The 25,832-nt window shown below is 41.9% G+C and overlaps 1 protein-coding gene across 1 annotated transcript; it reads left to right on the plus strand.

The window, feature by feature from the left end:
* Positions 1–332: 332 nt before the first annotated feature.
* vwc2 (von Willebrand factor C domain containing 2) lies at positions 333–24,328 on the plus strand. The gene is made up of 4 exons (XM_070977872.1): positions 333–637; positions 8,445–9,174; positions 10,716–10,845; positions 23,379–24,328. The coding sequence occupies exons 2-4, from the start codon at positions 8,524–8,526 to the stop codon at positions 23,528–23,530; spliced, it is 933 nt and encodes a 310-aa protein (XP_070833973.1). The 5' UTR covers positions 333–637; positions 8,445–8,523; the 3' UTR covers positions 23,531–24,328.
* The last annotated feature ends 1,504 nt before the right edge of the window (positions 24,329–25,832 follow it).

Consider the following 25,832-nt stretch of genomic DNA (forward strand, 5'->3'; position numbering starts at 1 on the left):
ATTACCTTAACTGTCTGCATTTCTGATTGCATAATGTTTTAGTCGTTTCTCATTCCGCAACAAATTACCCGATGACCAAACTGTGTCACGGAAACGACATCCTAATTCGAGATAATTAAGTGAAGTCGTTAATCCCAGCAGCGTGTGAACCTTATGAACCGACCTGTGAACGTCTCATTAATTGACAGCCTGTTGTTCTCCAGTCATTTGAAACTGCTCCATCTAGTGGCCGCTCGTCTGAACGTGACGTCTGAACGCTTCTCCCCCCCCACCCCCACCCCCCCACCCCGCCACCCCCCAGTTTATTAAATAATTTATTTATTATTTTTTTTGTCACCGTGAGAAATAAAGTGCCAGTGTGGAGCAGGGACATCAGAAGCTGCGCGGCAGTGGCAGCGGCGGATCGCCGGAGACGGAGCGCTTTCACTCACTGTGGCGATTAAAGTTGAGCGCGACACGCTGATGACCTGCGAGCATCCTCCGGGGAAACTGTGCATTTGACTGGCTTAACGAGCGTCAGTTTCCATCTCCTCACTCCTGATCATTTGTTGCTGTCGTGGCTCCACTGTCCAGCAGTCCGAAGGCTGTCTTTCATCCCAGCGCACTGACGGAAGAGGACAGACTCCGAGGATCACAGGTGAATTATATCAATGCTGCTGTGTCGGGCTGCAGCTTTTTCTTTTATTTATGCATATTAGGCTCATTTGCTCGAAGCCTCACATCAACTTAGTTTACTGGGAATGAACTGGTTTCTGTTACAATTGGTGTTTGTGAGCGTTTCATGAAGATTTGACTCTCTCAGGGTTACAGCAAAGCCACCATGCCTGCTTGAAAATTAAACTGCATAAATCACCAAAGCCTTTATGCAAATGAGCTCGATGGGGAACTCTAATGCAGATTGTTCAAACCTGCGCAAAAGGCTGGTGCACCTGTGGAGGCTACATAGGCGTCAGTGAACTGTGCTGGCATTTTGATGTAAATAGGACTGAAGCTGTTGTAAGAAGCATCAGAGAGATTTCAGTGGCTGCACAAAGACTGCCTGCCTACACACTCCAGGATGCAACATCCAGTCAACACAGCCTCACAACAGTGGAGTAGGCATCCGAAACACATAACACAGAGCATTCATCGTTTAATTGATTCATAGTTTCCAGCAAAGTCGGGGTTTGGATGATGCCAGCGTCTGGAAAATCTGTGCTGTTCTGAAAATATACGCTCGTTTTTTGGTGATAGTTGTTTTTCGCAGTTTTGATCACTGGATTGAGATTTATACAGTTTTTTTATTTTTTTATTTTTTATTAATATTGAACTGTCACTACATCTCTGGGTGTGATACTCAAGAAAGTCAGAAAGGCTGCTTGCCATCGTCATCATCATCATCTCTTCTTCCCTCGGAGTAACATAAAGAAATCAGGCTGATTTACACTCTTCTCCTGAATACATTTCCTGCTACACACTTTTCCTGGCAGGCTTTGTGTATGAGCAAAGTCTCACCTTGTTCTACTGCACATAACCTTAAGATTATATGACAGTTTTGCAAGGGCCGTTGGTTTTGCGTTGCATGTTTAGGGAAACTTTCTTTTGATTTGGGTCACTCAGTAGATTTACAGTCAGAGGATAAAATTCAATTAGGCAGCCCTGCAGCAATCTTTACTCACTGGCAGATGGCTTAATACTCTTGGATCCTGCCTTAGTGTCCCTTATTGCTCTAATTGGATTTCATCATTTCACACTGTTTATCTGTATAAAAATGAGTTTTAAAATGTGGCATCATTAATTCAATACTTTCTCAGCCCTGTCAGATCCAAGCCCACTAGCCAACACTGTCTAAACATTTCACATCTCATCCCCCATGATCTGCTTTGTCACAAACTGAAGTAGACCTCAAAGTAAATGGTTACATTCCCCGTGTGCCATCAGTGGCATGTTGGGATGTTGGATCTGTGTAAGTAGGAGAATCTGTAATGTGCAATAAATGAAGTGCACACAGCGGCGAGGGCATATTGTCTGTCTGAGTTAATTCTAACCCTGAGGAGATGGTTTTCTTCTCAATGACATCCAGTTTGATTTTACAGAGGGACATCGCAGGAGTTTTATTCTCCAAGACAATATGAATGTGATGTTTGCCTGTTTTGGAGGCTCATTGTCAGACTTGTGTGGTGTGCGATGCCGGCGCTTAACACAAATCAAAACAAGAAGGACGCTGTGAGCCTCACCACTCATCACTCTCTGTGGTGCTGCCTTTTTCTGTCACCGTGAACTTTTTCATCCACATCAGATGTGCAAATATTCGTTTAAATGCTGCTCATATGTATTAAGGCCAGAGAGTAATTAGAAATAAACAAACGGACAAAAACATCTTAGCTTGTGTGTGGAAAATTCCTGGAGATGAGAGCACTGCCTGAGTACATTTGGCCCTATTTATAGCATTATTGTGTGAGTGAAACTGCTATCAACCTCCCTGGAAGAATCCTTTCTGAGTGACATCAAAGAAGAAAGCAAGAGGCAGGCCAACCTTAACACAACCTAACTGCCTCGCTTTGTGTTATTGAAGCCTTGCCAATTCAATCTATATGAATAATAGCATCTTATTAGTCAAGGTGCAGCTAGAATTTCCCTCCAAGCTCAGGTTGTTGTGTCGAGACTTATTCGCTCTGCCGGGTAATGAAAACGACAATAATTTATGAGTCATAAATCAATGCGATGGTGAGCACAGTCGAACCGTGAACTAACAGCCAGGTTGAATTCCTGCTTGATTAATCATCGCTGCTGCACCTCAGTGGTCAACCGGCCACATTCAATAGACTGAGATGTAAAGAGAACTTTGGCCTTTGACAGGGGGATTTATATATACAGCGACGATAATGACAGAAGTCGCTCTTGCTGCCTAATACTGACTTCAATGTCTCCAGTGCAGGAAGCCACTGCTACATTTAAATGTCGGTGGAAAGTGGAAATATTATCAGTCCTCAAAAGTAATAGCACATGGCATGGCAGCATTTAAATTTGCAATGTTAATAGGTGAGCAGAATAACAAAAGGAAACTGTATTATTGTGAAATTAGCCATTTATATCAGATAATTAGAATTTTCTGCTGCAGTGCAATTCCAAGGCAGCATCTACTGCATGTGTGATAATTGCTACTTACTGTGCGCAGAAAACCAAGCTGTAGATTTTTGCAACTAGAGAACTGGAATATTGTAGGAAATGTATTTGTCATGTATGGAAGGTCAGGTCTAATTGGTATGAGTCTCTGGTCACTGTGGGTCTTTGACAGCTGATTACGTCCGTGGAAGTGGATTTTGTGCCAGTGTTCAGTATCTCTAAATTTGACCTCGTTTATACAAAACATCATCAAATTATTTTGCATTTCCCCCAGAAATATGAATCCTCACTGAAGCTCAGACTGATAAGTTTTGGGCGGGGGGGGGGGTTGTTGCTTTTGAAGGCAGTAAAAATACACAGTGGTAAAAAATAACCCTGAAATTGAATCGCTGGTTTTACATGCTGCTCATGTAGCTACAGACAGGGAGAGTGGCCTACATTAGATCTGAAATGACAACATGGCGTGACAAAGATCTGATTTTTTAACCCGTATTAACCCGCATGTCTTGCTGACATTGGCTTTACTTCCTTGTTGTTGGGGTGTAAAAATATTAACTGCTTTCTTCCTTTTAAGTATTTAAGGCAATGAAGTGGTAACAAACTGGGCTTGAAAGTGACAATGCAAGGAAATGACCATGAAGCATTGTTACTAAGCTAAAAGGGGAAATGTTGTATATGTTATATGGGCTAAACATAAACAAATGTATATGCTGTGTGCTTGCCAAAAATTGTTCACAAAGAAATGATGTTATCCAAAATAGTGACATTACTCGTGTTGGGGTCTGTTAGACCTCGTTTGAACAACCCTCTAAAGCCGTGTTTTACTGCTGGAGACCCCAAAAACAAATAATGTGACATTTTCTGCACCGGACTTCAGGAACATGTTTAGTTCAAATTCATGTTTGTAAGTAATTCTCATTGAATTTGGAGACAGAAGGGACTATGTAATGTTTACGCTGTAGCAAGTGCACGTGTCATCCTCACACTGCAGTATGCACTGTTTTTCTCACTTTCCTTACTGATACTGAGTTCTCATGATGTAATATTGTACTTGATAGAAATAAGCTTTCTCTGCTGTTGACTTTCCTGCTGAGCTTTTCCCGCTGTTCGACATGTCAGGCCTGAGGTTTGAACTGACAACTTTTACATCACATCCCGGTGCTGCCCGAGTGTGGCTGGCTGGCTCACGGGTGGAGGATTAGTGACTCCGTTCATTTAAACTCTTGTACCATTTGATCATCAGGCTTTGATGATATGCGCAGAGATGTTTTAGTAATATGTATATTTAAGGCCTATATTTGACTCCAGGGGTGTGTAGTTCATTTACCAGCTTACGCACACACATCGCTTCTCACAGCTTCTGATTGCATTGTTATTTATTAATCAAATTCAATTAAAGAAACAACATTAGATTACAACTGAGCACAACAGCAAAGCCAAGTGGAGGTTTTGGTTTTATGAGCTGTCCTCATGCATGTTTAACCACTGAAGGCTTTCTGCCTGCTTCCCAAAACAGTTTTTGCAACCCCTTGCAGTCCAATACAAACTGCATGTTGTTGCATTTTAAAATCTGTAAGAATTTGTTCTTCTACGTATTTCATTTTAATTATTATTATTATTTCTTTGGCTGGATTTGAATGCTGTTTATGCACTTAATCACTTGCTAATTGCTTGGACCACTTCAGTGTTTGGAACCAGGCAGAGTCCTGTCAGTTGCCCAACAGATGTGGAAACGGGGAAACCACATGACCACTTGTGTGGTTAAAAAAGACGGCTCTTCTTTAAGACAAAAATATACCGCTAATTTTGCAGCATTAGTGTTTGTTTTCCAGAGATAAGTATTTGGAGCTGACAAGTGTAAATTGTAGAGTTGTTTTTCCACTTATAGAGCTGATATTTTTTTTTGCTCTGAAGTGGGTGTTCCAATGTGACAGAAGTGTGAATGAACTCAGTGATGTTGGCTTCTATAAACCCCGGTGTGCTGCTGATTGATGCCTGCAACCAGTAGTTACTGAGCACAGGCCGTTTCAGGTCACACATGTGATGAGTTTATGAGTCTGACTGCGACATCACTTTGACTTTCTAGCAGTGTTGCTAAAAACAGAGCGCTGCTACATCAGATTCTGATCCTAATGAGACTTTACAGAACTATGGAGGCAGTGTATCATGTACTCATTACACTCAATTTAATACTTAAAATTTCTAAGAGTAATAGTCCCCAAGCTTCTACCCTATGCTGCAGAGATGTGTAGACATTGTATTGTCTCTTCATATCAGCTCATACTGTAATTGTTTTTTCTTTCCAGCCAGAATATCTTTGCAAGTACTGTATTCAAGCTAGAGCAGTGAAGCAAAAAACTAAATTCTCTGCAGGGCTGTAGGCCAAAGATAAATCCACGACCTTTCACCAAATGGCTTATATGCAACACTATAAATATATGAAAGTCTCTCATCGCTTGAGCCTATGGAGTTTTTAAGAAAAAGTGTCCTCAAAGACATCTTGAACATGTTTAACAGCAGGAACCGTAGTAAAAAAGACATATTTATGTTTCAAGCTAGCCTGTAAAATTGCATGACATTTGGCACACATTATGCTGTGTGTGGCTAACAATTAATGACATTTACAGAAGATGGGACCCGGATTGCAAGACGGCAATTAATCTAGCAAACAATTTAATTTGTTGATCCACAGAAAGGCTTTATTTTATGGCATAAAAAAGGTAAATATTGAAGAACATCACTCCATATTTGTCTTTTTCTCAAGAAATGCCACGAAAAGACCAAAGCTAACAATGCACAAGTCTGTCTCACAGAACGTTTTGATTTCTCTGTGCTGTGTGTTACACCCGAGCCCATTCATTCAGACTGAAGACACAAATGTTAAAAAATTCTCACAAACCGAATAGTTTCTATTTTCAAGAAAGCTCTGTATCTTCTGAAAGCAGCAGGACATGGTGGGTTTAAATAAACGTTACTCAAATTGGAATAAAAAGATTTGTTGGCTGCCACAGATGAATACACCTTTGGTGCTAAGGTCAGTATTTACAGCAGAAGATGTGTGTATGTGTGTATCTCAGCCAACACCGCAGTAACTGGCTCGTTAAAAACGCCTCGTGCTGCATTGCCTCGTCTGGATAGGAACAGAATATGTGGCTGTCAGTGCTACAGCCGGATCAGTTAAGTGGTTCAGTAAAACCTGGCACACAATAAAAGACTAAGTTATTTTTGCTAGCTAACGGCTACCTAGAGCAACATTTCATTTTGCACGTCCTCATTAGCTATGAACAGAGTTTTCTACATTTGTGCAAAGCCATCGACTGCTCCGTCAGCGAGAGAGGGGGTCCATTAGACTACGACTGAATATAGCATATGGCAAGTGGAGTACACTTGCCACATGCACTGGACTGCCACGTTGCTTGTGTGCATCACAGTGAGGGAACAGCCAGTATGGCGGCTCATTGATGTGTTTTTAATCGTTTTTTGAACAGCAGAGCTCTGTGGCTCAGATGAATAAGCTGAATTAAGCTTTGGATACACCTCTACGCAAGTTGTTAGCAGGATCAATTTGCAGCTGCTCATGGTCTTTTCATTGGGATTTGTCTATAATGAGAATAATCTATCGCCAGCCTTATCGCAGAAGATACTGTGGTGCTGTGGCTAGTTTGTTCCCCGTCGTCAACCAGCCTGAGGGCCACCCAGTGCTCAGTCCTGATGGAGAGCGCAGCAGCAGCAGTAACAGTGTGACAGCGAGTAACAGCTGTTAAGGTGGAGAGGTGAGGCTGAGAAAAGCCAAATGAGGTCCTTTTACTAATGAGGCTTGCGCTCATCTCTCTCTCTCTCTCTCTCTCTCTCTCTCTCTCTCTCTCTCTCTCTCTCTCTCTCTCTCTCTCTCTCTCTCTCAGCTGCAGCAGCATTATCGGTATGCACCTCATTCTGCTTCCTCTCCGTTCCACAGCAGCTCCAAGGATTCTGCCTCAAACATAGCAATTCAGCTAAAACACCCCTCAAATACAACTGGCGTGCCAGCAGTCAATTTCAGCCTTTTTCCTTCTGAATGGATCAGAATTCATGAATATCAAAATGTATGACTTAAAACATATGGCTTGCTTGTCTGGCTTCATAGTTGCAGTCAGATAGAATTAATGTGGCTGGTTGTCCCAGTATTATCTCTGCTCTTTCTTTTTATGTGTTACCACATACCTAAACGGATTTGCTTGTGGGTTATTTAATGCTTAGTTTCTCTTCCCTCCTGTTTAGAGCTCCTTATCGCTCTGCTGGAAATTAGCTGTGTTCATTGAGGATGGCAAATTAATCAATGTGGTGAACTGTCCTTAAACAAACACAGACAGGACCTTGCAATTAATTGTTGAGTGAGTCAATAAGGAGCAATCTCACCTTCCTTTAAAATAAGCTATAAATGTCAACATGACTGCAGCCCGTTAAACGGAGCTCAGTGGTGACATCGAACATTTGGTGAGGAAATGAATGGAAGTAGGCCACCGAACGCAGCAAAGCATCATAGCAGGCATTTGAATTTCAAGACGCCGCAGTAAATCAAGTTAAGCAAGAGACAAAAACAAAAACATTGACTATAGCTTTTCAAAAATGTGCAGCCTCTGCGACGTCTGCATTGGATCCTGGGATTTCACTCGACTTCAGCTGTTGTGTATTGACTCCTCGCAGTTTTGAGAACTGTCAGGAAAGTGATGTGCTTTTACTTTTGATTAAAACAAAACTATGAGATATTTAGTCGGCTTCTGAGATGAGAGACAGCCTCTTCAATCAGTGTGTTGATGCCCATACAGCTTTTTGCAAAAGCTGTGGCGGAGCTTTATTTTGAAATGGATATGGCTACCTCTGTCAGCTGTAGTAAATTCATCTTTCCAGGCTGGAATTATGTTCTATTTTCAAATCAATTTCTCCCTTTGTACAGTTGACTGTGATTCATTTAAAAAAAGCAGGCATTGATCCCGATTCTTTGTTCCGTACAAGGATCAGGAGCTTAAGAGTGTTACATTCAGGTCCTTCTTTGGCTGTTTTCCTCTTACCCTGTCACTGCTGGGACCAATTGATGCAGGAGGTGTTACAATATGAAGCGCTATCGATTTCCTAACACAGCCCCATGAATACTCCCTGTCCTGATGATCCAATTCACTGATCCTACAGGCTTGCGTCACCCTCAGCAGGACGTTGTACATGATGGAGTGGTGCTCTGAAGTGGACTGGGTTTCTTGATCTGTTCTACAGTCTCTCCTTTCTTTCTTGTACTGTTCCCACACCTGGAATAAAAAGTGACAAAATGCTGAGCATATGACCCCAGTTTAATTTTCTCTTTGCAGATGGACTGGCTCACACCTGAGATGTGAAGTGTGTTATGTGAGCCAAGGTGTTTTCCCACCTCACTGGTGGTGGGGAGAGATGCTGCACTCCGTTGCCATGACAGCAGAAGTTCTCTTTGTTCTCGGGGTCCTGATGAGCGGCGCTCAGTGCAATCCTATAGCGACCTTACCAGTGAGCCGAGAACGTCTGGAAAGGGTGTTGACCCAAGCCAGGGAGGACAAAAACCAGGACAAGCAGGCCCCAGAGGAACCGCTGGGATACGGCGCTCAGCAGCGGCAGCAGGAAATCAATGCCTTTGGCCCCAACAGGACTGCCGTGAGTCGTGCCAAACCGAACCTCAACTCCCAGACACGAGGATCTAAGGGCGGGAAGCCCCAGGAGCTGTGGAGCGAGCAGGACAACCTGAATCAAATAGACGAGGGCCCCACCAGTGACGTCACCCTGTCCCTGGACGCCATCGACGAGTACGCCTACCCAGACTACAGGGGGAAAGGCTGCATGGATGAGAGCGGCTTTGTGTTCGCCATCGGCGAGCAGTTCACCCCAGGCCCTTCGACGTGCCCTTGCCTCTGCACAGACGAGGGCCCTCTGTGCACCAAGCCAGAATGTCCCAAGGTTCACCCCCGCTGCATTAAAGTAGACACTAGCCAATGCTGCCCGCAGTGCAAGGAGAAAAAGAACTACTGCGAGTTTCGGGGCAAGATCTATGCCTCTCTAGAAGAATTTAAGGTGAGCCCATTAACTGCATTCGCTCAATTTTGACACACTCAAACACAGAAGTGCTGACAGAACACTCCTTGCTGTTCAATGGAGTTCATCAGAGGCACTACCCAGAAACTTGTTACCTTGCCTTGCAGCATGCAAGAGAGCAGGCAGGCAGATTTATAATGGCAAAGGTCAGCACTTGTCTTTTTTCTCACACAACGCCGGAATATTACCAAAGGCTGAATTTAGCAGTGCAGCCTCAGCAGTGTTTCCTTATTCAGTTTGTTAATACACATGATTGGGCTATAGTTAGAGTAATGTTACAACTGTGCAGAGCACGCCGCCGCATGTAGGTGTTTGTGGACACAGGAGACACAGAGATGCGCCAGAAAGACCTTTTATGTTTTGTCCTCTGACTCTTCTTTGAAAGGCTCAGGATTGCACCACAATCTTGGTGTCTTATAAGATGCTACACTTTCAAGCTCCTAATGCTTCTTTCTTTATGTTGGCAAGTGTCTCAGCAGGAGGTTAAGGCTAATATGGGATTTTCTTCCTCTGAGTGTAGCTCACGGACAGACAGCTCTATGTCAAGTCTGCGCTGAGGGAAATCTACAGAAAGCTTTACTCTCACCGGCGGCATACGTCAGCCTTTGTGCTGTGCGGTGGTGTGGAGGGGGGTGCTTTGAAACTAAGCAACAGGCAGGTTTTTATGCTTGATTGCTAAGTTCTGAGGCATTGTGCTAAGTGCTGCCTCACTCCATTTTTCACAGTGGAGTACCATGCGGGGGCACAAGCCTCTGCAATCTACAGCAATGCTGGTAGAATTAACCTTTGCTCTCTTGTTAAGACTAAAGGTGTTCGGCTTTATACAAGCGGCTGCTAAATGAAGCCTTTCACAGGGAATGTAGGAGGTGGCTGTATTTCAAACTGTGTACTATCAGTCCCAGCCTTTGTTCCATGTTTGTTCTATTTTGAGACATACAGTAACGCTGGGATAAGTCATTCTGAGGTTTCTGTTCACGCACCAAGAAAATTGGAGGCATCTTTCCTTTGTTTCCCCATTCCTATTGATTTTCACATATCCCCTGATTGGATACTGACGTTCAATTCTTGACTCAGCTCTCCTTAAAATGAGCCTTTCAATAGCAATGAAGCTGAGAAGGATGAGACTTCCCTCTAGATGTAGTTTTGTGACATTGAATGCACACTGTCTTAAACAAACCAGACAGGCAGGAGTATTGTGTGTGTGTGTGTGTGTGTGTGTGTGTGTGTGTGTGTGTGTGTGTGTGTGTGTGTGTGTGTGTGTGTGTGTGTGTGTGTGTGTGTGTGTGTGTGTGTGTGTGTGTGTGTGTGTGTGTGTGCATGCATGTGTATGTTTGAGACACAGAGATAGCTGTAGAGAGACAGGGCAGTAGAAAAAGAGAGACAGACATTGAGACAAAGAGCCAGAGACAAAGATAGCAAGAAATTAATTAAGAGGAGACTCTTTGTTGTCTGTGTGTCTGCATGTCTGCGTGTGAACTGTTTATAGGGGTGTTAATTACTATTTCTTCTCCGCTACCCAGGTCTCTCCATGTGAGAAGTGCCGATGTGAGCCAAGTGGAGAGGTGTTGTGCTCTGTGGCAGCCTGCCCTCAGACAGAGTGTGTGGACCCAGAGTACGAGCCGGATCAGTGCTGTCCCATCTGCAAAAGCGGTGAGTGGAGACGATTTCCTTCAGCAGCGCTGTGGTGAACACTTCACTCCACTACAACCAGTCTACAAGTGGCGGCTGCTGGGTAGCTCCGCTAGGCTGCTGGATGAAACTAACAGATTAACAGAGATTACTGCACGTCATTTTCCACCGCTTGAGCTTTGACTGGTGTCGTCTCAGTGTGCCCTCTTCTTCTGCTGTGGTTTAATGGCTCTTGAGTGTAGAACTAGCGTCACCATCTGTTTATCTCGTGGAGTTTAACTTCTCAAATTTTCATAATGGTCGTGGATGGAAACGCACATGACTTTTTTCTGCAACTTTGGTTGAAATTTGTGTTTCATGAGGATGGAAACCTGCCTTATGTTATGAATGCCCTTTAATCAGTTGAACCAAATAATCTTTAGAAATCCTGAAAGACAAACAGAAATCTATATATATGTTCAATGCCAATGCCTCTTCTAGGGTGTCTGTGTATTAAACCATTATTAGGCTTGTACTATAATAGTTGCATAAAATTAACAGAATAAGCAATTACATCATTAATTGCAGCTGTTTATTTATTATTTATCAACTAAAATGTCATGATGGTCAGTCATGGAACAGTCACGCTGTTATGAGGTGGAGTTACAAGGGTAAGGTAGCACAACACTTATTTTGCTGACACAAAGCACACAGCATGCTGCACTGCAGTGTTTGCAGTCTCTGGCCTTATCAGATTGCATATTTGAAGTAACGAGAGCTGTGTCAATGAAATCCCACCAAAAATTGGGTTAATGAACTATATGGCGTGGCCTGCTTTTCTTTGCTCATGTCATTTTCAGTCTTAATTTCATATAATTACTCACTTAATCTGATGGAGGCTGAAGCGTATGCTAGGAATCCATCCCCGATGACTGGTACGGCGACATGGGGTCTGCTTGCATTTTTTGCTGCCAGGGGTTGTGAGTTTGTGATCTTGTTGGTTTGAGAGCTTTGGCCCATCTGAGACGAAGGAATTCTGCGGCTCAGAGTCGATTATCTGAAGTTGTTTCGGATGATTCCAGACAGCATGTCCTAGATTATGTCCCCTTGTTTTCTTGGTGTGACTCTAATGCAACATGGCAATGTCAGCAACATTGCTTCCTTCAGCAAAAAGAATGATGACTTGCGATATGTATCTCTGACTTGGAATCTTAAAGTGGCGCAGGCTGTCTGCTATAAACCAGAGCAAGCAATCTGCATGGAGAAAAAATCCCTGTGATAGAGACAAGATACACAGTACGTAGCACATAAAAATGCTTCGTCTGTATGAGCAACGTGCTAGACGGCAGTACTAGTTTTGAGTAAAACTGCAAGCAAGATATTTTGGTTTTAATGCTGTTTGTTGAAACTGTTCCAGTTAAAAATAACAAATTGTGGGCAAGGGAAATTACAAAACATCTGTGTTGCACAGAGATTTATCCTCAAAGAGACATGCAAAAATATATCAAGAAGTTATTTAACTGGATGAAATGAACCAAATGTGGGCAAAACGCCATAATCAACATATGACTACCATCTGTTTAGTTCATTATAATTGCACACGGAATCTCACATTAGGATCATTCTTGACTCCTAACACAATGTAATGAATGTTTGTGATCAGTTATCAATCAGAGTTTGTCCCACTCAAGTCAAAATCTCACAACCCCCAGAGACAACACATTGTTAGTCATGGCGCGTTACTCACTTTATTAATATTTGCCTGTTGTAATCTTGGATCTTGGGAAATATGTGCTAGTCCTTTGTCGCCCCCCCCCCCCCCCCCCCATTTTTTATTTTTATTTTTTGCTGCTCACCTACTTTTTATATATGCACATATTGATCATGCTGAGAGTGCTTTGTGCAGAGTTTGGGCAGTGCTCCATATTCTACCCTGTGAAATGCCCGGTGGATTTTCTGGGTTGCATTCACAGGCATCAGAGACAGATGTACATGCAGTACAGTATGTGTAGAGATGTGGCAGACTGCAGAGAGCATGCATCTATATTCAAAAGTCCCACCAAATCCACAGGCTCATTCAGCCGATGAGGATTTTCAGGTTTAAGATGGCATCAGTCCCTATTACCATAATATTACCACACATTACCATTCAATAAACAGAGCTCACTATGTTGAAGATGCCAAGTTACCAAACCACAACTAACACTGTGTCAATCTGAATTAGAAATACTTTCATTATTTTAGTCCTTTGGGATTCTGTGGTTAAAGGAGCACTGCACTGATTCTACACATTGAGAACAGTTTACTCATCAAGAAGTACTACTCAGCCTGTGAAACACAGTTGTGTAATGTATTTCCAGGCTCTGGAGGAGCTTTCTAAACCTGCGCTATAAACTACGGGCGTGGGGTTTGAAATATGTGTGTTTTTATCATGCAGAGTAGCTGCTGGTTCTGCAAGTATTGTAGCCTCACTGTAAATTCATATTTCAAATTTTTCCTTTAATACTCAATGTCCCTCGCCATAGAAGCGCAGGAGTGTCTGGAATGATTAAACCACGTTATAGGTTATGTAGAAATTCTTTGTTTCTGAGAGATCATGTTTTCTCTCAGTTTGGCATGGGTAAGGGCTGTAAATACTACGATACCCATGAGTCCTGGCCTGCGTTGCTGTAAAGAAAAAGCCTGACAGGTAGAGAGTGAGAATCAGAGTGTGAACAAATTGTGTTGTTTAATTTGTGGGCAAAACATGGAGCTAGTTGCAAAAATTAATTCCAAATTGGTCCCAAATGCAAAAGAAAATTCATTTAAGATGCAAATTGTATCGTCAGTGTTCTCAACAGTGTGATCTTCTATTCTTGTGGAAATGCACCCTGGGAGTTGTAGTTAATTTGTTTTTGCACGCAGGTTGTGCCTTTGATGGCAAACAACCAGATATTTCTAACACAGTTGTTTCTCTCTGTACTGATGATTCATGCCCAGCCAAACCAGCCTTGGCCTTACTTTTGTGGAACCAGGACAGCCAAAATAGCTCTTCTCAGTATTGAGTTGCATTATGGGAAATGTAATGGCCACATTGTTTTTGGAGCTTGACCTATAGAGGGGCTAACAGTCAGGATCTCTTGATGTCTTCAGTGAGTCCCTCAAATTTCTGGAAGTGAAATACTGACATACCAAATCACTTGAGTACCCTTTTATTATTTTCTTTCACACATGCACCTGTATGGCACTTTGCTAAAATTAGGACTCTGTTGCTACATCGTCATGCAACCTCTGTCAGCTTGGTCCCACACTCTTTTAGGGTAATCTCTAGGAGCACAGTGGTATTTATGAAGATGCAGGAATAGCCTTTGGCAGCATTTACGCCTCATTTGTGCAACAGTCAGGCTACAGTGTTTTTAAAGCTGCAGCAGGTGAGATTTTTATGCTAAAAATAAATATATTTTTTAGGTTTGTGCCAATCAGTGTCAAGACTTTCTTTCTCATTGCTATGCCTCCTGCTGGTGTTTTCACATATTCAGGATAGCTGTGAATATCACAGCTCAAACTGTTAATTAAGCAGAGTTGGGTGTCTGTGTATCAGTATGTGTTTAACAACCTCTTATTGGACAGGGAACATTTCTGGCTCTGATTTGATGAGCAGGGCTGGTGGGGTTGTAACCGTGTAAACATGAGGTGTAAACACTCTCCGCAATCATCAAACATCTTTGTGAGTGTTAGACTCTGCACACTGCTGGTCAGCTCACACCTACCGGAGAAAACGGAGGTCTCTGTCAGGGAATAATCCCTTGAAAGCACGTTGCTTTGAAGACTGTAATTGTCCCATGCTTTCATTTGCATTTGCACTTAAGTAAAAAGCAACATGTTACAAAATGAACTATAGGGAATCCATTGTCAAATAACTGGAAGGTATATTTCATCTGAAGTAAATGAGACATCACTCTAAAGGACGCCACTGATCTTCCTTCAGCTCGTATCAATATCAGAACGATTAGATATTGGATTTCGCTTTGTCTTTTATTCATGATGCTTCTTTGCCAGGTATTACAGACGCCGTGATTTAAATGATGAGGATCATTGATTGTCAACTTCCATCTTGCCGCTGTTGATCATGCAGCGCTCGATACGAGACAGCGCCGCAGTGTTAGCACCGTGATGAAATACTGATGATGTAAAATAAGGTTATTGGAGGTTGTCAGAGAGTTCTCCTCAGGTGGTGTTGTTTGTCTTGTCTGCAGATGTTGTTTGAAGAGTAGACAGATGTTGGGACCTCCCAGGAACTCTGACGCATCCGAAGTGTCACATCAAAGCTCAGCTCATTAATGGGAAAGAATTAGATACTCATCCAGATGTGTAATGCCACCAGAAAGGAAGAAAACTTTCACAGAGTTTAAGAGTGTGCACATGAAAGTATAAAAAGGTGAGAAAATGGAGCAAAAGAGGTAAAAGACTGAGACATCAGATCCGTAAAGAGATAAAAAGCTCACATTTGGTGTCTCATTCAACAAGTTGTTTCTGCTGTCCTCCACTCTCATTTCCCAGCTAGCAGCCCTTCTCCTCTTTACCATTTTCACTATTGATATAAATCACAATGAAGTATTTCAATGTTTGATAAGTTCATCAAGTATGCACAGGCATTATCTTGGCCTTTTCAGGCATGCAAAATCAATGCTTATGGCAGAGCACCCTGTCTCAGATGTGTTATTCAGCCTGTATGCGAGGAGACACTTGGGGAAGAGCCAGGGGAGGAAGATGAAAGTGAGAGGTATCGCTAACATCCACCCCAGACAGTTGTTCATGAATATCAAAGAACAGCTGTGAATGGAGGCAGGTTCTCATCATTTTTTACTCATTATCTCACAGCACTGGAACACATTGCAATTAAATGGTTTGATACCCTGTAAAGTTTGTGACATTCATGCGCTGCCATAAAGTTTAATTACACAATATTGATTCTCGCAAAGAAGCCCCAGTCAATACAAGTCAAAGAGGGACATGTTCTCTGCACTTGAGTCTTATTTTCCTGTATGAAGTGTTATTTGCGTTTTCCACAACCTATAGTTGTAAAAGACATGAAAGCGTAAGTTGTGAGTGTTTGCTTTTGAAGAATGCTTGGGGAAAAAAAATCAATGGAGGAGAAGCCTCTCTGCTCGGCACCTTGGCTGTGGCTCTCTCGCTCTTGTCCTTTGCTCTTGCGGGGTATCGCCTTGGCAACGCATGAGGAAACAAGTGCTGCTCTTCAAGACTCAGACATTAGGGTCAACACTAATCTGGGGGGGATGTGATAAACAGTCTGAACCCGAGCCAAAATCACTTCAAATAGAGCAACACGAGACACGGTAGGTGTCGAGAGGGATAGAGGCTCATTTGAATGTAGAGAGGTGTGATTCATAGAGCGTCTTTCAAGATGTGAATGTTTGTTTAAGGTACACATAAAAACACACACACACACACACACACACACACACACACACTGTTTACATGGATGTGGAATGGCGTGGTTTGTCCATTTGAAGCAGCCTGCAGCTCATCTGGACAGCATAGACTGGTGTAGTAAACAAAGCTAATCTCAATAAATGTGTAACTGACTGTTAGTTGCCAAACCAACACAACCCTCAGTTACTGTTATGCCTGTCAAGCCTTCCATCTTATATGGCAAGATATACTTTAAAATAAAGGTGACAAATGAACCATCAAATTGGCATTAGTTGAAACATCTGACCTTCAGTTTCACACAGAGGCTAACAAAAGCAGGCTCCTTATTTCCAGCTGATGGCTGTGGACTTTCTTGGCTGAAACGACGACCATCACGAGCGGAGTGTGTCAGACGAAGCTCGCTTGCATCGTATAATGTGTATGCTAAAACCTGTGTGATGGATGAAAAATCAGTCTCCAGCTGACTGAATATTTCTAGCTGATTTCAGCCTCCGTCAGGGGTCGGGGACATCTGTCCTCCAATGTGGCTCATGAGGCGGTTTGATCTGGCTCATTCATAAATACGATGAAAGCAAGAGATCTGGCCGCGTGGTGCATCCTGGATACGCTGCCTTTTGCAGTTTCTATATTTGCATAAACATGACTTAAACTTTATGCCTACGAGTCCAACCAGCGTAATGCACCAGGCTCATGAAACTCAAATTAAACTGTCCAACTAGGCAGCGCTGATCAAATATGAATCAAGATTCTGTTACTGCATTGCCTCAAATGTTTTCAGAAACACATTAGTGTGTCGTTTAGCTGGAATAAGTTTGCGATCAGGCCGTCAGTTTTTCTTGCTTGAAAACTCACACTATACAGTACAGATGTGTCCTCGATCTGTCTGCACCTCATCTCAAACTGGGCTGCAGTTGCTTGAGCATAAACAGCCCAAACCAAATAAAGAGCAGGATGGAGCTGCTGTTGTTATTCCACATTCAGATGTATTTGCACCTTGGCTCCCATGCAGGGGACGTCCCAGAGCTGAAGGGATATTTTTCCTTTGTAGTGTGTAACCCCTCACAGTATTAGAGCTAAGGACAAAGCCCTTGCCAGGTTACTGCTGTAGGTAGTTAGCCAGTTAGCTGGACATGCTAATTCTTGCATCTTACGTTAGAGCATATAAACACACTGTTTCATTCATTGCTACCCCTTTGTGCTTGTATTTTTGGTTTTGGATGAAGCACACAATTTACCAAAATCTTAATACACAGTATGGCTGGTGGTATAGCCCTATGTATACCGCTCTAATATGAATAATATAATAATATAATTAATTAAATATAATTCTGAAAGCCTGTTGTGCTTAGTTACAGCTGCTAACAGTTATTGCAAATTTCCCCTCTGTGGGATTAATAAAGGATTATCTTATTTTATCTTATCTTATCTGTTGTTTGGGGGCAGGGTTTAGCTAACAGTTAATTAGCAGTACGGTGATGGCTTCTTTTTAAAATATTGAGTTACGTCAGTATACAGCAACCATAATGACGGCCAGTAATGCAATCAGCAAGAGGTTACACAGCGACTGCTGGCCATGATGTAATCAAGAATAATAAGTGCACCCTGATTTCATTTTTTACATAAAAAGGGAAGTAGGACATTTTGCATCATCTAATAAAATCACAAAAGGTAAAAAAAAAAAAAAAAAGGGACATATTATCCCCCCATTTTTTACCTTTTGGTTTATTTCTTTCATTATGCAGTTATATTTTATCATCTAAAGGCCATTTTTCATTACAGGACTTAAGAATTATGATTACAATAGAGAAAGGTCACCATAATGAAGGTAATGGTTAGTCACATTGTGTCTTAACAATTAGAGTGCTGCTGAGAGAGTGGTCTGCTTGTTATGTGTTATTTTCTATATTACCTTCTGAATGAAAGTTAATGTTAATGTACCTTTCGAATACATTTTTCACAATACCGTATAGAAGGGATACAAATCCAAACAACCTTCTAGATTGATGTCAGACCTTTAAATATACTGTTTATGAGGTTTGTCTCCCAGTAAAGACTATCACCTGGACACCGCTGCGATGGCTGGCAAGGGTTTGTGGCTCGTCCCTGTGAAGGACATCGGTCATGACAGTCGAGCTACTTGTGTGCAGCTGGGTTGTTCAGCCACAAGGATTATCAGTGGGCGCAATCACTGGAGACAACATATGCAAACAAACTCTGAATATGAGGTGGCACTTCCATAAATCTCACTGTCTGCAGCTTTAATCTGAGGCGGTCCATATTTAAAAGTCCAAATCTGTTTCATGCAGCATCTGTGAAAGAAATTATTCATATTGTTGTGAAATCATCGTCTCTCCCTGCAAAGTTCTCCCACTTCCTGCCTTCACAAAGCAAGGTCATTTTTATTCTGCATTTATAATGCAAATGTACTCAAGAAATGCATTAAGATGAGTGATTTCTGCTATTCTTCTCCTCCCATTACCTTATAATGGAGCTCTGCAAGTTTTTAACATTTCAGAATTAAGGGGTGTGATGATTGGGATGTGTCCTTGTTTCCCTGTCCATTATCTGGCACTGCTACAGAGCCAAAAGCCACAGGTGCTAATGGATATCTTTTTCACATGCTGCCCATGCCAACTTCTAACACGCTATAGTGACAGTTTGGGTCCAACTGTTCATGCACATGCACAGTCCATTTGTCTCTGCCTCTTCGGGTGTCGTTGAAAAGCTCTTGTGAAGCCTGATGTGCCTATAAAAATCTCTTTCTGCTACAGAGACTGAGAGGAGGAGAAGACAGAGAGTGATGGAGAGACAGGAATATGTTATATTAATGTAGCAATGACAAAAAGGTGGGTGTTGTATGACTGGCAGAACAATAGGGTGACGGGATTGAGTAAGCACAGTGGTGCTGAATCCATGCATTAATTAACACAAATGAGTGTCATACAACAGTGAATGACTGTCAGACAGGTTGCGATTTAATCCCAGCTCCAGGAGGAAGTACTTTTGATTTATTTTGTAAAGTGCCTGATTATTATTATTTTTTTTTTGCATTTTTCTCTGCAAGGATATCCTTGACATATGCGTCTTTTATTTGAGACGCTGTGTTCTAAATGCTGCTAATGATGATGAATCAGTAGCGACAGCAGCCTGGGCCACAGGATGAGTTGTTATTCAGATAGGGTGTGTGCGTGTTCATCTGAAGACTTATAAATGTGTTAGGGTTGACATTTTGACAGGCCTCGGCAAACTGTTCACATTGATTGATGTGCCAGCACGCTCCTCCTGGGTGCTGACGCCCAATGAAATGCTGTGGCCGCAGCTGAAAGACTCCCCATTTATCAGCATCTTAATTATACAACAGAGTGGCTCAAGACCTTGTTAGTCTAAGGGAAATAGCCATTGTTATGCTATACCTGATGTTGTGGAAGCAATTCCTGCAGTGTTTGTATTTTGCCGTGCAGCTTGAGAGATAATGGATGATTTATGAGCAGTTTTTTCGAGCCACTAGTTGAAGACAGAGGCGCTTTCACCAGACAAAGGCTTTCCCATCACACCTAGCACCAAAGAAGGTAATGTTGTTCGTGATACAAGGAGGACATTTACTGTATGTTTGGTATTGTGGCCATGACAAGTGGATTTTTTTTGTACACACAATGTAAGATAGATAGAAAGGAGCACCAGAATAAGGTGGACCCGAGTGGCAGTTAATTTTTTTTTCACGTCTCTGGGCCATTTACGGTGCTCAGCTCTTAACAAATAGTACCTTCAACATCAAAATTTCCATTAGTGAGATCCAATTTCCTGCAAAATAATAAAAAAGAACAGTCCCTTGGGGTGCACATCAGAACTGTATTAAAGAACTGCATAACAGTGCTTAATATGGTTTTTATGCACAATTCCCGCTCTTTGCATTCCAACCTTGGAGTTGCATATGGAGGGAACCCGCCGACAGCAAGATTTATACTTTACTTGTGGCGTAAAGAGTGTGAAACCAAATACCATTGAATACCTCTCATGTGCACATCTACAACTGAATCAAATATGTAACTTTTAAATAATGATAATAATAAAAACACCTGTAATAAATGCCTGAATCCCAGGACAGTGGAAGAGTTAACTGTGTGAACTGGATCCTCAAGAAGAAAAGTGTAATCACTGTAATCCCAGGATGCATCTCTTCCCTGAAGGGAGCTCGGTCATCCAGAATAAAAAGGCTCCTCTACATCACCTGCAAGTGGTCACTCAGCGGTCTGAAGAGCACGATAATGACGACCAATGGAAAAGCTGTTTTGAGCAGATATGAAGCCAGATGATGATTCATGACAGATTGGCGGGAAATATCAGAAAGGCAAATTCCACCTTTAAAAGGACCCCAGTGAAAACTCATATCCTATTCATTATGTTGAATATGATCAGCAGTGGTTCATTGTGAATGAATAGAAATGGGCACTTACACCAGCAGAAGCGTGTTCACAAATCTCCATGCCTGTGTATCCATTATTTTTTCTGTCCCTCTTATTACACTATTTCGGGAAACAGTCAATGAAAGCCCAGATGTGAGAGCCCATTTTCCACTGAGAGAAATGAAATGAAGGGCAGCGCATTTGGTCTCCTGTGCTCATTCTCTTCTTTGAATGACTGCATTCAAGTTTGCAGGGATGTCATGAAACTATCTTAAAGACACAAGATAAGATGAGTAACTACACCAAACTCCATATGGAAATGTGGTCATTGCAGCAGAAGTGGAATGGAAAAGTGGTGGCGAAACAATAACTGAAGTCCTGTCCTACTTTCAAACTAGCTTCTGTCCCATTGGCCTTCATTCCACAATGTATTTTCACATTTCTTTCATCAGTCTATGTGGAAAGCTGGAATATGTGGTCGGATAATACGGCTTATTTTCTCTTATATCTTCTGTATATAAACGCTGGTATATCTAAATGAATATCTGTACTAGCTATTAAAATTTGAGCACTTTTTCACAGCATTGACCTACTTCAGCTTAAGTCTGACACTAGAACAGAAACATCAGAGCCCTGTCATTCAGTAATTACAAAATAACAATACAAGATGTATTTTTTAAATGGCAAGATAATCAGATTTTATTAGCAGGAGCAGTAGTAGATATAACCGAGTTCAGAACAACGCCCACGACATATTTCAGCTTTTTGGAAACACCAATAAAAGAAAGTAGGTGATGCACTTTTAAACCAAGAATACAAGAACGTCTCCTGAAAGGGCCTCTGTGCTCTGTGGCATGGAGGTAGCCAGAAGCAGATAATCAAACTGGTGAAATAAAAAACCCAGGCCTTCATGGCGGCAGTTGGAGCTAACTAGCTAAGGTTATTTTGTAGGTCATTTAGATAACAAGCTAACTGATGTGCAGTACGGCACACTGCACAATTCAGTAACAAAGACACTGATCCTTTTAACATGAGCCTGTTCTCAGTGAGCACCCTGCGACCTTTACTCAGTCACTTACAAAACATTCCCCAGTGCTAACATTAGCACCATTTAATTGCCGTTTACATCTGATGGGGTAGCAGCAAAAGCCCTCAGTGTCAGGACTGCCAACTTTTCAGTTTATTTTGAAGTGAGATTTGCTATTTGTGCACCGGTGCATTCTATGAGAGGACCTTCTGTCATGTAATCACAATTCTTACACTGTGGGAAAACGCCTAATGACTTTGTCATGGTGCAAACAAAGCCTATATAACATATAATTTTTTTTTTTTTGCATTTTTCCTCGTATTTGGCATTAGATTTGTTCAGGTGACATGAAGGCATGTTGGTAAACCTGTGTAATCTTAATTAAAATGTCAAATATATTACCAGATTTCAGCATTGAGGTACAATTACATTCAGGATTTTGCATTGTCATCAGATCCTAAAAACCTGTTCTTCGCAATAGCGAGAAAGAGACACAGAGCATCCTTGTAACCATAGTAACGGCAGGAGAGAGGCGGAGATGCCGGCTGACATCATTCTGAGCAGCAAGGGAATAAATTTGTGTATATTTCTCACCTTCCTGTGGACAGTGTGAGTACCTTGTTGCTGCACGTGCTGCTGTCGTGCTGTGCTGCTTTGTCTTTCTGCTCATGCGCTGTCACCTTTTCTTGCCGCGACCTTAGCAACTCTAAATTTGTCTCTCGCACTGTGACAAGATGGACACGTGATGTGAGAGCGTGTGAAAAGTGTCAATTGTCAATCTCTCGGTCAGACTGTGAGAGTTAGCAGCCCTGGCATTTAATTGGACGAGGGTGTGTTTTATTGTTTGAGAGAAAGAATAGATCTGATGTTAATTCTTATTTCAAAGGCACAGCCTCACTTATCTCAGCTGACTAGCTACCTCCTAGCTGTGCGCTGCCGTGTGTTCATATAAGCCTATTTTAAGCTCTATATGTTGGTTGTGGTGCAGGTCATGAAATGAAAATAATGGAAAATGTTTCCCCCAGCACTTAGTGAGTGTGACATGACGTTTGAAATAATACTGTTAGCTGGGTCGATGTATTTATTCATGGGGTACAGGCAAGAATTTTGTTTTATTATTTATTATTATAACAGAACTGCAGGATTTACAGGTTACTGTATTTCATAATTCACCTGCATCCAGACTGACAAGGATGTCTGTGGATTCCTGGAATTTAAAACTAACTTGAGCAACACAAAGTAATGTGACTTTGAATTGTGTGTTCAGTCCTCTAATTGCATTTTTACACATTGAACAGTGTCCTTGGTGGGTCTAGTCGCAGGAGAGTAACACAGACTGGGACAATAACAATGACACAGGGACTTAAAGGAAAAAATCTCCCACACCAACGTAAAAATGATATTTCTGGTCTCTGTATCTGTACACAACTCAACACAACAAGAATTTGAACAATAAAACTGACTTATCATTATGTTTCTGCTTATTTAGCTTGACCAGAGCACTATTCAAACAGCTTATCAAATCTGTGGAGCGGAGGAAATCGTGCATTTTCAGGCCTCAGAGTCTGACCTTGATAAAGTGATATGGTGCTGACAGCAAAAGAAATGCATTAAAAGCATACCGTGAGGGCAATTTAAAATTCAATTTCGACACACATAGAGCTGTTTTTTATATCACTTTATTTTTCCTGTTTTTCTCATACCTCTTACAGGGCCCAACTGCTACGCGGACACAGCAGTGATACCGGCAGGCCGAGAGGTGAAGATCGATGAGTGTACAATCTGCTACTGCACATACGAGGAGGGCACATGGCAAATTGAGCGTCAGGCCACCTGCAGTAAGAACGAGTGCCAGCGGAGCTAGAGACTGGCACGGTTAGAGGGGACATTGGCACACAAGACCAGCGCCAAGCCACATGTAAATGCTCGGCCTTTCACCCAGTCTACCAGACATCAGGGTCGGACAGCAGCCCTCGAGCATTTCAGCATTTATAGTCACTCCTGTATTACTGGAAAAAATAAATGCTTTTATGAAAGTTTATAATCAACACACAGAATATCTATTTATCTATGTCTTGAATTATTTATGAATATATACAAATATAGGAGTCATTAATGCTGAACTAGTGAAAAAGTATTTTTTATAGCCTCTGTATTTTAATAAGCAATGTATTGGACCAGAGGTCAATAAAAAAAACACAGAATGTATAGAACACACACAGCTGTCTTTGGAGGTGAAAACCTCAATGTCTCAACATGTGGTGTCTTCAGACAAATCCTGACACCAGTCCCTCTACCACCAAAGTGCAGACTAGACTATGTGCGATCCACGTGAGAGTAATGGGTAAAGATGTGCTGTGTAGGACGATCAGGTGCAGAGTTAAATCAAGTAAACAGGAGGAAATTCAAGAGGACTTGACTGTTTCCTGATTTCTTTTATCTTTTTTGGATGTTCAAATGTGTTTTGATTTGAAAGTGCTTTTTTGTATTTCTCTTGGTACTGTGTGTTTCATGTTTCAAATAAATGCCAATCTGCACTCTGTAAATGCTCAAATGGTACTTTTCAGCCGTAGGTCTTTATGTTTCGTCTGAAAGGATGGTGTTTTACATTTACAGACCTTCAATGAATAAAATGGTTCACTTGAATCAACAAATGACACTGAGATGGAATGATCAACCCAATTTCTTTCGATTTTGCATTTACAGTATCACAGGTAGCCTTTGAATGTAACAAACTTGAACAACTTGAGCGAATCCACCTTCAAGATGTAAGCATTTTTCTGTTTTTAAGTTCTAGGATGAGAACTATTTGTGGATAAGTTACAGGTAAATATTTAATGAGTTGTCAAGAGGATATTAAGTTATTTAGCAATGCTGCAGTTTCATTTTAAATAGCTGTGAGCATCACAATATAAAGAAGAGAGGCTGTGAGTGAGAATGCAGACTCTCAGTAGCCGCCTCTGGATTGCTGACTCCATTAATAAAGGCCAGACTTGGACACTCCGATGTCATTGATCCCAATTTGCTTCCAGAAACTCAGAAAACTAAAAGGTCATATGACTTGCAGCATATTTGTTCTTGTCTTCATCTTCAATTTGAGGATGAGGAGTAATGAATACATATATCTGGCAGAGCCATGGGTCCCATCGACCAGCAGATCAAAATGATGATTAATAATTTAAGTCCAGTAACAGCGTGAGCACTGAAGGGCAGGCCGTGATAAATGGATGCAGATGTTGTGTTTCTGTTTTTTCCTGTTATCTTTTGCAGCGCGGCTCTCTCTGTGTCGCCCTTTGCAATGTGCTGGCCACACCGCAAAACTCTTTCATCAGGGGGTTGCCAGACAACGACGTTGCATCTCCAGCAGTGAGACGTGCCTGTCAGCCAGCTGGAAGGATCGAGGTAAATAAGCCTAAATGCATGTACATGCTACTTGACAGGCTTCTCTCAGAGCAGTAGGGGTGCGGTGGCACAGATCTATTAAGGTTTTCTGGGCAGCCTCAACTCCCGTGTTTCTGTGACTGTAAGGGTCCTCTCAAACCAAACTCATCCATTCAAGGAAAACAGGACCTGTGCTTGTGCATCCAAGTTGCAAATGAATGTGGGATTTTTCTCTCCTTTTCACCAGTACTTGTAATACCAAGAGCTCATTTTAATGTGCCTTGTTCTGCCCCCTCCGTTTTTGTTTTTTTTTCTATTTAGATGAATTATTGCCGTGCCTTCTCTATTCTTTCATTTTACAAGGTATTACCCCCATGTGCTTAATTTCCCAAGCAGCTTTCCTGCTGTGTATCAGCCAGTGAAGTAATGACTCTGACCAGGGATGTTATCTGTCACCCCTAGCTGCTCTGTCCAGGTCATTAACATTCACAATTGGCTTTAGATCAGTTCGTATTCCAGCGGTTATTCGAGATCAGTTCTGTGTGTGATTGGATAGAAGGAAGTCGTGATTAACACTGCCTATAGAGTCTACTCATCAGAAGCAAGGATGGGTCTTTTACTTTGAAATACAATTCCCAGAGTAGTACGCATCTAAACTCCTTCAAAGACAGGCCATTAATTGGACACATCTGTTGGAGAAACCCATAAGAGATTAGCCTGGTCTCCCCAATGCTGTAACTAGGTAATTAGGCTTCTGCCCTGTTCTGGACAATGCACACAGCTGC

This window comes from Chaetodon trifascialis, chromosome 13, assembly GCF_039877785.1.
Source record: "Chaetodon trifascialis isolate fChaTrf1 chromosome 13, fChaTrf1.hap1, whole genome shotgun sequence".
Lineage (NCBI taxonomy): Eukaryota > Metazoa > Chordata > Actinopteri > Chaetodontiformes > Chaetodontidae > Chaetodon > Chaetodon trifascialis.

Excerpts from the sequence above, each read along its gene's own strand:
- vwc2 (XM_070977872.1), top strand. The coding sequence starts at position 8,524 with ATGCTGCACTCCGTTGCCATGACAGCAGAAGTTCTCTTTGTTCTCGGG. Across the intron at positions 9,175-10,715 it reads CCTCTCTAGAAGAATTTAAG|GTCTCTCCATGTGAGAAGTG; the intron begins GTGAGCCCATTA and ends TCCGCTACCCAG. Across the intron at positions 10,846-23,378 it reads CTGTCCCATCTGCAAAAGCG|GGCCCAACTGCTACGCGGAC; the intron begins GTGAGTGGAGAC and ends TACCTCTTACAG.